The 11,932-nt window shown below is 55.9% G+C and overlaps 1 protein-coding gene across 1 annotated transcript in view; it reads right to left on the bottom strand.

The window, feature by feature from the left end:
* The window catches only part of LOC103623320 (ankyrin repeat and fibronectin type-III domain-containing protein 1), a 194,293-nt gene extending 182,909 nt beyond the window's left edge, over positions 1-11,384 (bottom strand). Inside the window, exon 1 of the mRNA XM_017745682.1 lies at positions 10,413-11,384. Within this exon, the coding sequence (XP_017601171.1) occupies positions 10,413-10,531 (119 nt within the window). The 5' untranslated portion in view covers positions 10,532-11,384. The remainder of the gene's footprint in view (positions 1-10,412) is intronic.
* Positions 11,385-11,932: the final 548 nt, after the last annotated feature.

Below are 11,932 nucleotides of genomic sequence, written 5' to 3'. Positions count from 1 at the left end.
GCTCCGGTGACCTGCCACAGCCAGGACTGAGCAAACACCTCCGGCTCCCCGGGCTCAGCAGACACAGCCACGGACGCTTCGCCCTGGCTCCCGGCGCTCCTTCTGCGGTGTTTATGTATCTCCTGTCTCCCCTGAAAGTTTTCGGAGACAAAAGCGAAGGGAGCACAATGGATGACAAACATGGCTGCTCCGATTTGAAAAGGTTGGCTAATTTACAAGATAAATAACGTAACTGCCTCCTTTGCATTTACAAACACCTTCCGGGGAGGATGTGAAGGCGTCCAGCATCACAGCCACCTCCAGCACCCACCTCCTGCCCTCCTCCCGTCACCCCTCCATTCCCAACAGAATCCCTGGAGCAGGACTGGAGCCGCGATGCTCCCGCACCACAACCCCCCAGCTCCTGGTCCCGTTCCCAGTCTCATGACACAGGACTGGTCTCCCCTATTGCTTCAAAATCCGAGTCACACGACAGAGGAGACAAAAAGCTGCTGAGATCATCTTGGAAGGGATACTGCTGCTCCTGACAACCACAGGGGAGATGCTTCAGGCCTGAGCCTGACGTGCTACGGCACAGAAAGACACTCCAGACAGCTGGCAGAGCTGCTTGGTTTGCTTGAAATCCTGTAATTTCTGCACCATGACCAAGTTTTCCAGCACTGGAGGCAAACAGGGGGCAAGCTGATCCATCTCTGACTATTAATCCCTGGCAAAAATAATTATTTATGTATGCGTTTTGGTCAAAAAGCAGATTTATAATCAATCATAGGCATGTTGTTGTTTTAAACCTTCCTGGGCACCACCTTTCAACCAGAGCCTTGGGCTGGTTTTCATTTTGCTCTGAAGCACAAGAGGCAGGTCACCACCACAGTCAGAGAGACAAGCTCATTGAACAGAAAAAACTCGTTATGCACCCAGTGTATCCCAGTAAAATTCCTTAAAAAGATGGGTTTTGGTGCAGGAGCAATGGGGGCTGAGGGGAGCTGGGAGCAGAGCTCTGGCAAAGGCAGCAGAGCCAGCAGCTGCTCATGGCCAGGATAATGGATTTTATCCATCTTGTGAGGGGAAGAACGGAGCAAACAGCCCCCAAACAGCCCAGAGGAAGCCCAGCCCGGGCAGAGGCACTCGGGGACAGGATTCCTCCAGGGCAGAACCAGGTCTGGGTCCCAGGCAGCCCCAGGGCCCTGCTGCACATCAGGAACCGACCCGCGGGGCTGGGGTGGGGGCTGGTCATGGGGTGCAAGGCAGCAGAGCCCAAAAACTTCCTGTTTCCAGGCAAGAACCCTGGCACAGCCTCAGCTGCCAGGCTGTCTGGAGAATCACAGAATCATCAAGGTTGGAAAAGACCTCTAAGATTATAAAATCCAACACCCAACCCAGCACCACCACCATTTTCCATGTCCTCAAGTGCCACATCCACACATTTTTTCATTGCTTCCAGGGAAAGGGGCTCTGCCTCTTCCACGAGCAGCTGCAGCTCAGCACCCACAGAGGAAGGCAGAGCCAGGCTCTGCCAGGGGAAACACATCCCTGCTGCAGGAAAAACATCCCCCAAAATCCTCAGCTGGAACGAGCTCCCACTCTCCCAGTGAAAAACCTGTGGTTGCCCCATCCCTGGAAGTGTCCAAGGCCAGCTTGGATGGGATAGTGAAAGGTGTCCCTGCCCAGGGGTTGGAACGAGGTGAGCTGAAATCTCCATTCCAGCCCAAACCATTCTGGGATTCTGAGATAAATTTTATCTATTTGTTCTTTAGAGCAACATAAAAGTGCACTGGAGCTTTCCAGTTTTTCTACAAACATGGATTTGCAGCCAAAAAATAGATGTACCAGAGACAGCCACAGAAATCCTGCACACAGGGCAGGCAGCAGAGGGCCCGGAGCATCCAAGCAGCCAACAGGAACAAATGCCAGCTCCAGTGGCTTCCAAACACCTGTGGAAGCACATGGATGCTCCAGGCAGCAGCACCCACACCCAGGAGCTGCCGAGGGTGGGGCTCTGCTCTGCTCCCCCCACACCCGTGGCTGCTACAGCCGGGGAACCAGGAGGAGCTGCTTATTCCTGTCTGCATTCTTTCCATCAAAAAATCCGAAAATGCAAACTAAAAATATCTCGCATTAATTTGTATAATCGCCAACTATTCCTACAGGAAAAAACACAGCATTTTTGTGAGGAAAAAAAAAATGTTTTAATTATTAAAGTAAGAATTCTGGTTTTCCCATTTGAAATATTCCCAACAGTAGTGTCCTTTTTTCCTTTCCTCTTTGAAATGCTTCTTCCTGGCTCCAGAGAAAATCTCTTTTGTTGACATATCCCCTCTCCCCTCCTCCCCAGCTCTCCCGGAGCTGCCTCAGCCCACCTCCCGCAGGACAGCATCACCGGGATGCTCTCCCTGGAGCAGCCCTCTCCTCCTAGAGGGGCTCTTCCCCCACCGAGGGGCTGTTTGAAGGACATAACCCACCCAAACCGCCCCGCAGGAGGGTGCCAGGCTCCTGCACCAGGGGGGTGGACAGAGGATATTCTGTGCCCAGCCACCTGCAAATCCCAGTGGCATCTCCTCCCTGCCCCCGGGCTCTGCCACTGCCCCGCGGGCACTCACAGCTCCAACGCGTCCATCCTTCCATTGTCCCCACGTGCCGAGGACACCAAGCCCCCTCCCCGCACCCCCAGGTGATGCCGACGCAGCGGGACATTCCCCAGGCGTTATGGGGCAGGCAGCACCCCCAGAGCTGTCCTGTGCCTGGCACGGCCCCCCCAGCTCCCACTCCCACCCGGAGCAGAGTGACAAAGCCACCTGTGCCACCCAAGCCAGGAGCTGGGCTGCCCAGTGTCCCCTTGCACCCTGGGGGCTCACAGGTGCCCCCACACATCCCGGGGACTGCCTGGTGTCCCCACACACGCCAGGGACTTCCTGATGTCCCCACACATCCCAGGGGCTGCCCCATGTGCCCATGCATCCCAGGGGCTGCCCAGCGTCCCCACACCCCCCAGGGACTGCCCTGCACAGGCAGGAGCAGGCAGAGGAGGGTACCCACGGACAAGCCCATTCAGAATCTTCCCCGTGCCAGCCAGCACTTCTCTCAGAAGCTGTTAACATTCCCACCGCTGTCTGGAATCACTTCCTCCCTCATCTCCGTGCACAAATCCCAGTGGGGATTGCTGGTGCTTCTGTTTCCTACCTGCGCCCCCACCCAGCTGTGACTCAGTGCCAAAACAGTGGGACCTGGGAATCCAGCAGCCTTTCGAGCAAAGCGTGACTCACAGGCCAGGGCTTTCTGCTGAAGGAGCCGGCTCCTGCAGTCACGCTCCGTCTGTAATTCCCCTTAATACCAGTATCATTCCCTTCCTCCCACTACCCCATCCAACTACCACTCCAAAATAAAGGGTGCCCATTCATCTTTTTCTGCCTAATCCAGGCAAAAATGAGCTTCAGCTTGTGCAGAAATTAGGCAGCTCCCAAGCTCATCTCCCATCCCAAAGATTGGCTTTCAAAGAAGAATGGAAGCCAGGCAGAAAGGGAGAACACCGCGTGCAAACCTTGTCTTTAGCTAAAGCATGGCCCAAACCCCAAAGAGATGACCCTGAGAGCTCGGGTGTGCTTTTTGAGTCTGTCAGATCCAGGAAGCTTTCCCTGCCAGCTCCCAGGCCACACATACATGCACTTTTATGGGATAGATCTTCAACATGCCTCCACCCACAGCCATGGGAGCAGGGTTTGGAGCAGCAGGAGGAGGCAGAGGCCCAGAGCATCCCTGCCTCTGTCCACACCACCTCCCCCTGCACCCCGACAGCGCAGGAGGGGACAGAGCCACAGCCCGCAGCGAGACCAGGAGCTCTCTGGAGCTGAGCCCACATCACTGGGGGCTGGAACCAGGAATGCACCCAGGTGTCCCCCAGTGCACAGAAACCACGGAGAACCAGGATAAGCCAAGGTTCAGTGGAGAGCCCCTTGCAAGGACAGGTTTGATGGGGAGACAGATTTCTTCTCCGTGCTGCTCCCCAAGCCCCCTCTCCTCACAGATCCCGGGCACGGTGCTGCAAACAGTGGGGAGAACAAAGCCAAAAAGCTTCTTTAGGTTTAATATACAAAGCCCAGGCAGCTCAATCAAGCAACAAAAGCTAAATGTCATTTCCTCCCGTGGCACTGCCACTCTGCTCACAGCCGTTCACGTCTGACAGCTTGTCATCATCATGAGACACCGGGGACACAGCCTGGGGAAAGGCTGGCACCGAGGGCAGGGGAGGAAGGCTCAGCCCTACAGCCCAGCACAGATCACCAGCACAGAGGGACATGGGGCACCTGTGTGAGCTGAAGGGCACAAGTGATCCCACCAGGTACAGCCACACAAGGCAGGTGGGAAAGAGCACAGAATCATGGAATGGTTTGGGTTTGGGAGGGACCTTAAAGCCCATCCAGCTCCACCCCTGCCATGGACAGGGACACCTTTCACTGTCCCAGGCTGCTCCAAGCCCCGTCCAACCTGGCCTTGGGCATTTCCAGGGATCCAGGGGCAGCCACAGCTGCTCTGGGCACCCTGTGCCAGGGCCTGCCCACCCTCCCAGGGAACAATTCCTTCCCAACAGCTAATCTAAATCTCCCCTCTTGTAGTTTAAAATCATTCCCCCTTGTCCTGTCACTCTCTGCCCATGTAAAAAGTCCCTCTCCCTCTTTTTAGAATCCCCCTTTAGGCACTGGGAGGGGCTCTAAGGTCTCCTCGGAGCCTTCTCTTCTCCAGCTCTCAGCCTGTCTCCACGGCAGAGGGGCTCCAGTCTTTGGAGCATCATTCCAAACAAGCCTCCCTCAAGAGCACACAGGCTGCCCTTGAGGACAGCCCCACACACAGCTGCCTCAGGCACCCCAAAACCTGTCACCACATTCCCAACCTCCAGCTCAATGAGGCTGAAGTTCCCCTGAAGCTCTTCCCCTCCTTCTTGCCCAGCCAAGCTGCAAAGGCACTGAGGCTCGGCTGCCTGTTCCAGTTTAGAGGATTAGTGGATGCTCAGCACCTCTGCGAAGCAGGCACAGCCTGAGTCACTACCACTGGATTTAGGACTTCCAGCACCAGCACTGACCACTTGCGTGCAGTAGCAATGGACATTGATTTGTTAATGGGTTACAATGATCTGTCACAGCGAAAATGTGACTCCATGCAGCCACACACATTGCCTTGCTGGCATCTCAGCAGGCAAGGGAGGTGGGAGCGCTGCAGAGCTTGGAGTACAAGTGTCACAAACACCTTAGTGACTAATTCCAGGTGGAAACTTCCCGCTTAACCCAAACCACTTCCAATTTCCTTGCCAGTTTTCTCCTTTACAATGCAGGTATCTTTCTATATGGACGTGTCATTTGGAAGCAGAAAGGTTTTGTTTAAAACGTGCCAAAAAACAAAGTAGGAAAAGTCAGTCAAACTCTCAGCCATGCAGGAGAGCCCCTCAGAGACGCCTCTTTGGGCATCTTTATGTGCCATCTTTACCTGTCCCGTGCTGAGTGCTGCTAACACAGGAGCCGTTCCTTCAGCGCAGTTTCCCAGCCCCAGAACTCGCCAGTTCCTCCCGTCCCCCATCACAATTGTGTGCTTGAACACAGACGTGCTGCCAGAGCTGAGGAGATATTTTTAAGCACCCAAAAACAACTAAGCACAATCCTGCCAGGAAAACATTCCCCACTACCCCTCCCCACCTCAAAGCCCATCAAACTGCACAGCGAGGACATGGATCAGGACATCGGTGTGGAAAAGACCCCCAAAGGAGTGGAGGTAACAGCTCCCCATGGCAAAGAGCAGCTCCTTGGTGCAGCTTCCCACAAGGCTGGGGACAGGCTCTGACACTGGGAGCAACAGGAACACTTGGACCCACCTCTGCCCCCCAGGAGTGCAAAGACGAAGCATCACCCTGGCACCCCTTCTTCAGATTATCTAATAACATGGACAAAAACAGGCCCAGCAAGTTGTAATTTTTATGTAATTTAATTCTTATATAATCTAATTCATTGTTAATTAACACCAACTTCCAACTCGGCTATCGAGAGAAAAAAGGCAGCGGAACCCTAAAACTGACACCCTGCAGGCCCAGCACAGCCAAACTCCTCTCCTCCCCCTTCCCCACGCTGAGCTTCCCTGGGTTTCACCACAGGTCACCCCAAGCCAGGGAAAAGCTCCTCTCCTGGAAGCCGCTGAGGGCGTAAGATCTTCACCCCGCAGGTTTTTGGGGGGTGTCAGCTCTGCTGCCTGCAGGGCTGAAGGTGACCCCCAGGAGCAGGACACAGCATCCAACCCCAGGCACCAGTCTCCCCCTCTATTCCCCCATCCTGAATATCTTCTTTTCCATAACTAGGCAGTGATCTCCTGAGGAGCTCAACAAAGCCCCTCTGTGGGGACCATATGGGGCTCTGAGGACCACAGAGAAGGGGAGAGGTGCAGCTGTCAAAGAGGGAACAGGCATCAACTTCCTGAAGCCAGGGAGCAGATCTATCCCAGAACAGTCCTGGGCCAACAGTGAAAGCCACTGAACCAGTCCACAAGTCCCTGCCTAGAGGAGAAAATTTCTCTCAAAAGCCACCCCTGGACAAGACTTGGGATTCTTAATGACTTTTCATTGGGATTTTTAATGATTTTTTTACTGAATTAGTGACTGTTGCAGGTCACCTCTCTGCTGATAGCTCTGCAATTCTCAGGCAGTTCTGCTTTCCCCCATTGCACCCAGGCTGAGAGCAACTCCAAGAGCATCCTTGAGAAATTCTCCCACACCTGTTAACTCCAGCACAGGATCCCTGTCCTCCCAGAATCCCTGCAGGCCCCAGGGTCCCAGCCCAGTGCTCTGCCAGGCTGGCTCACTGCTAAGCAGCCCTGGCAGAAAACAGCAGCCTGGCAAGTGCCATCCTGCTCCTGAGAGCTCCAGCCCACCCTGGAGCCTCCCTGGCTCACTCACAGCACAGCAGGGCTGTTCTCTCAGCCCAGTTAGAGCACAACAGCCCTCACATGACAGTGATGTCCTGATCCACTTTGCAAAAGCTGCGGGAACCCAAAATCAGTTGTCCAGACCTTTCAGTTTACAAATAGCTCACTGAGAGAAGAGCTATTAAATATAACTTGCCTTTCCCTTCCATTTCTCCTCCATCCCAGAGCAGATCCTCTGTGCCCTTCCAGCCAACACAGAGCTGGGCACGAGCACCTCAAGGCTGGCACCACCAGATGCCACAAAGAACAACCCCTCAGACCTCAGCAAGCACCCCCAGCCCCTCCTGTGCTTCACCCACAGGCACCTGCACCCCGTTCTGCAGACACATCTTCGTATCCCTGCGATGCTCCAGGCTTCCATCCCTCACGAAGCAGACCTGCTCCAGTGCCTGTCTGCTGGAGTCTTTGGTTCATCCATCACTGCTCCAGCTAGATGGAAAAAAGTTGCTGCAAATCAATCATTCGCTCCCCTGGGCTGGGTTTGGGGGTGTTCACTCACACTGCCAGTCCCTGTCCCAGTACAGCTGCACAGGGGACAGCCTGATCCCCACCTTGTCACACCTGGGGCCTCCAGGTGATCAATTTAATAACAGAAGACAGCTGTCCCACAGCCCCTCCTGCAGCAGGGCTCAGGCTGGAGGAGCCTCCAGCTGACACAACACAGAGGTACAGATCAGGACACACTCTGTGCCACAGGTGGGGGTGGAGGCTGAAGAGCTCCTGCAAGCAGCACCTTTGCCCAAAAGCACCTCCAGTGAGATGATCTCCTGCTGGGCTCTGCTTCTGCGCACAAGTCTGAGCCTACAAATTCTCAAGCCCAGCCGACTTACTCATCCCAGCTCACTCATGTTGCTGTATCTGGAGGCGTAGTTTAAAAATGCAGGAATATTATTTAAAACCATAACTGCACACCTGCTGATTTCTGTTAGGTCCTAGGAGAATGCGTGGGACCACTATATTTAGAATTTAATAACTCCAGTCAGTGCATGCTCTCGACTGAGGACCTGCCTACGTCTGTTCCCTGTGGTCCCAGGGGAATATCCAGCCTTGGGAAGAGTGGTGGGAGCCTGGCTGCCCTGAGCAAGACCAGGGCAGGGCTGTGCTGAGGGCTGTGCTGAGGGCTGTTACACATCACCCTGCTGAGGCTGGGGTGCAGGATCTCTGGTACCTCCACACGCATGGAAATGTGGGAGCTGAGGATCTCCTCTCCGTGCTTCAATTGCCCACATTAGAGTGAAGAAATGCAGGAAAAGCAGAAAGTTGCTCGACAGAGCTGGAAGAAGCACCACCTAGAGCAAGGGCAGGGCCAGACATTGCAGCAGCTGCATTGTGTTGGCTTCTGGATCTCAGCCGTGGAGATTTCCTGGGCTTCTCAAGGTACAGACATTGAGGGGGCAGGAACAGGCAGAAGCTCAAGCAGCCAGGGTGAGAAGTGACACTGATTTCAAAGCACCCCACGCTTCAATCAACCCTTAGTTTTAGTTTCATAATCAACTGCGGCAATCAAGGGAATGGGCTCAGTATCCACAGGTGCACTCGAGCCCTGTCACTGTGGGGGTCAGGGACACCAGGAAATCTGTCTGCACACTTGGATCCAGCCCCGAGGAGCTGCCCTGGAGCAGCTGCATGGCCCAGGGGGCAGAACAGGGAGGGCACAGATCCCTGCAACTCGAGCTGGGCCACACCAGAGCACTGGGGCACACAGGGGATCTCTGCTTGGGGGAAGGGTGTCCACCAGCCCCACAAGGAGCTGAGCCCTGACAGGCAGTGAGCCACAGTCCTGCATGAGGGGACAACTCGGACACAGAATGGTTTGGGTTGGAAGGGACCTTAAAGCTCATCCCATTCCCCTCCCTGCCATGGCCAGGGATGCCTTCCACCAGAGCAGGTTGCTCAGAGTCCCACACCCACAGCCAGCATCCCCTGGAAAATCTGGTACATGAGCTACACACCTGCAATGCTTTTGTGGCTCACATCCCAGAGCCAGGAAGGTGCCATGACATCTCCCATTACAGAGGAAACCACCCAACTCACCCCAAACCCCAAGGTCCAGGGTCACAGCACCCCGTGCATGGGGGTGCACCTCCTCCTCTCCCTCGAGCCAGGCACTGGCACACGCTTGGCTGCACACAGCAAACCCCAGGCACGTCCTGTGCTCAGCAGCAGCCGGACAACAGACCTTCCTCACACCCAGCTCCACACCGGGACAGCAAAATCCTGAGGGCAGAAACCAGGGTTTCTGTCCACAATGCCAAAAAGGAGCAGAACAAAGCTCCTGGCTCTGCCAGGAACGTTTCCGGAGAAACGACTGAGTGGAGGAGACTCTTCTTCAGCCACCGAGGGAAGAGGGGAGACAGCGGCGGCTGTGCACGTCTCACTGTCTCAGCAGCAACATGGGCAGCAGCAACATGGGCAGCAGCAGGAGGGGCTCCAACTTCATTTGAATGCGTAGATATTTTAATAACCTTTACAAAGTGCTCAACAACCAGGGAAGAAGGTAAGTGAACAGCTTGGTGCTATTTTTCGCCCTGTGTGTCCCTACACAGACCTACACCCCACAGCAGCAGGGAGGCACCGTGTGCAGGTCAGCAGGAGATCTGGGGACACGCTGCTCAGGCTGAGCCCACTCAAATGGGGGAGAGCCCAGAGCAGCACTGAGTGCTAGCCCTGTCCTACAGGCCTCACAGAACATCCAAGGAGAAGCCACCCAGGCACAGAGCAATTTTCTTAATTACAGTAACTGTGTTTACATGCAAAACAAGGATGTGTGCACCCCCCCCCCACACACACACAACTCTGAGCACTCACACGCTCCCAGAGGATTTCCAGTCAGCCCAAATGCCACCCTCTCCATCCCCACTGCGACCCCCTCATTGGTCCGTATCCCAAACAAGCTGACAATGAACCGCGTGTCTGTCTGCCCAGAGGAGCTCCCCTCTCCATTGCCCAGACCCTTCCTACATGCCAGGATGCTCCATCAGCACCTCATACCCACAGATGCCACTTCACCTGAGAAGCCACTTCTTGCTGCCCCTGCAGAGGCCTTTGCACGGGGCAGGTGCAGGGAAGGGTGACTTTGGTGCAATGACCTCGCTCCTCTGACGAGGGGACAGTGCAGTGGCACAGCAGAGAGCACCAGGCAGAGGCAGGCAGGCACAGGTGCACGTGGTCACCCAGCAGACACCCAAGATGTGCCACCAACACCTGGGACATGCCCTGGGCATGGAGACAGATGCAAGGTCCCAGAGCCTGCCGGAGACATCCCGCAGCAATGAGCTCTGTGGGAGCCCCAGACAGGAACAGGGTGATGCTTCCAGAGCCCTTGCCTTGCTCCCAGCCCCCTCCCAGCCCCAAGAGAGGTAAACGGAAAGCAAAGCACCAAGGATTGCACATCCCATCCCGCAGCCCCTGGGCACACACGGAGGCACCAGGACAGTCGGGTCACTGCCACCTCGTACCTGCACTCCGTGACACTACAGCAACAGCTCCCGCTCCGCCGGCCCCAGCGCCTGGAGCGCAGCTCTGGCCTCGACTTCCTCAGGCTGAAATACTCCGTCAGCTTCCCAAACGAAGCCATGGCTCCCGCTGGCGTCCCTGTGTCCCTCTGCACCCTCGTGCATGCTACACCCCGGCCGTGCCCGCTGCCCCGCGTGCTCCGCCAGCCCTCGGCACCGGGAGGGAGCGGGGCCGGATGGACCCAGCACAGGGCAGGAGTTCAGCCAGGAATTACTTGGACAGTCCACAGCGTGCACAGTGAGCCCTCAGATCTGGAGGGTGCTAAGTCCTGTCTCCCTGAGCCAAGCGCAGGTCACAGCTCAGAGCAGCTGGCGGCTGCACATGTATTTCATGTGATGCTGCAGAGCTGAGTGAAGGAGGAAGAGGAAAAATTGAAAGTGCTCGCTGGAAAGGGTCCCTCGGTAGCGCTGGCACAGGTCTGCGAGCCCCCACGGCGAGTGCCACTGGGCAGGTGAAGGAGCTGCCCTCTGAGGAGGTGGCCCAGCGTGGCTGTGGTGGCCCTTGGCTGAGGAAGAGGATGGGGTTTGATCTCAGAGGTGATGAGAAACCCCAAGAAATCGGCTGCTCGGATGACTTTCCAAAGGGTCTGTTCTTACAGCGTGGAGAGGATCCCCGCTTGCTCTTCCCAAGGCTATTCAGAGTCGACCAGTTTTCCTCCCTCCCTGTTTTCCAAAGCAGAAGGCACCCTCAGCTGCCAGCAGCACCTACCTACCATGACTTTCCAGCCTGTCACCAAACACCTGAGCCCAAGGAGAGGGACAGGCATTTAAAGCAAGCGAGGCTGATCCAGGTAGAGGTCACCTGTGAGCTCTGCTCCCCACGCTCCAGCACAAAGCCTTTCCACAGCAGACAGCAGACACGGGGATGCTGTGAACCCGAAGGGAAATCCTCCTGCCAGCCCTCCCCTAGTCAGGAGCACTTGTCTCTGCATCCTCGGCGCCTGACGCCAGCTGGGCGGAGAAAACACAAGGGCTTCAGAAAAAAACCGCCCAAACCTTGCTCCAGCCCCATGGAGCAAAGCCAGATCAGGTCAGTGAAGCATATCCAGGGGAAGGGGTGTCTGACGGCGACTCCCAGCCATGCCAAGAGAGGAAACAACAAGGAAACTGGTGGTAACTGAGCTGGCAGAGCCCCAAGCTCCCTGCACACCCTTTTATCACTCTGGTGTGGATGCCATGTTAAAAAATAAGCAACCTGCATTCCTTGTTATTTCCCTGCTTAGAGCCATCCCCCGCAAGCAGCCCCCTGGCCACCAGGGACGGCCATCCACTGCCGAAAACCCTTCCTGACCTCCACTTCCCTCCTCCCTTATTTTCCTTCTTCTCCTGTAGACTCAGGCTCAGCTTTCCCCTTGGAATTAAATGCCTGAGCAGCCGGGTGCGCCCCGCGGAGCACGGCCCAGGGCCACCCGGGCGGCCGCCCCCGCCGGCTGCTTGTGACCGGCAGAGTCACAGTCCCCGTC

Source organism: Corvus brachyrhynchos, unplaced genomic scaffold (assembly GCF_000691975.1).
Source record: "Corvus brachyrhynchos isolate BGI_N302 unplaced genomic scaffold, ASM69197v1 scaffold369, whole genome shotgun sequence".
NCBI lineage: Eukaryota > Metazoa > Chordata > Aves > Passeriformes > Corvidae > Corvus > Corvus brachyrhynchos.
The sequence above is the reverse complement of the archived record's forward strand: the minus strand, read 5'-3'. Positions and strand labels throughout refer to the sequence as shown.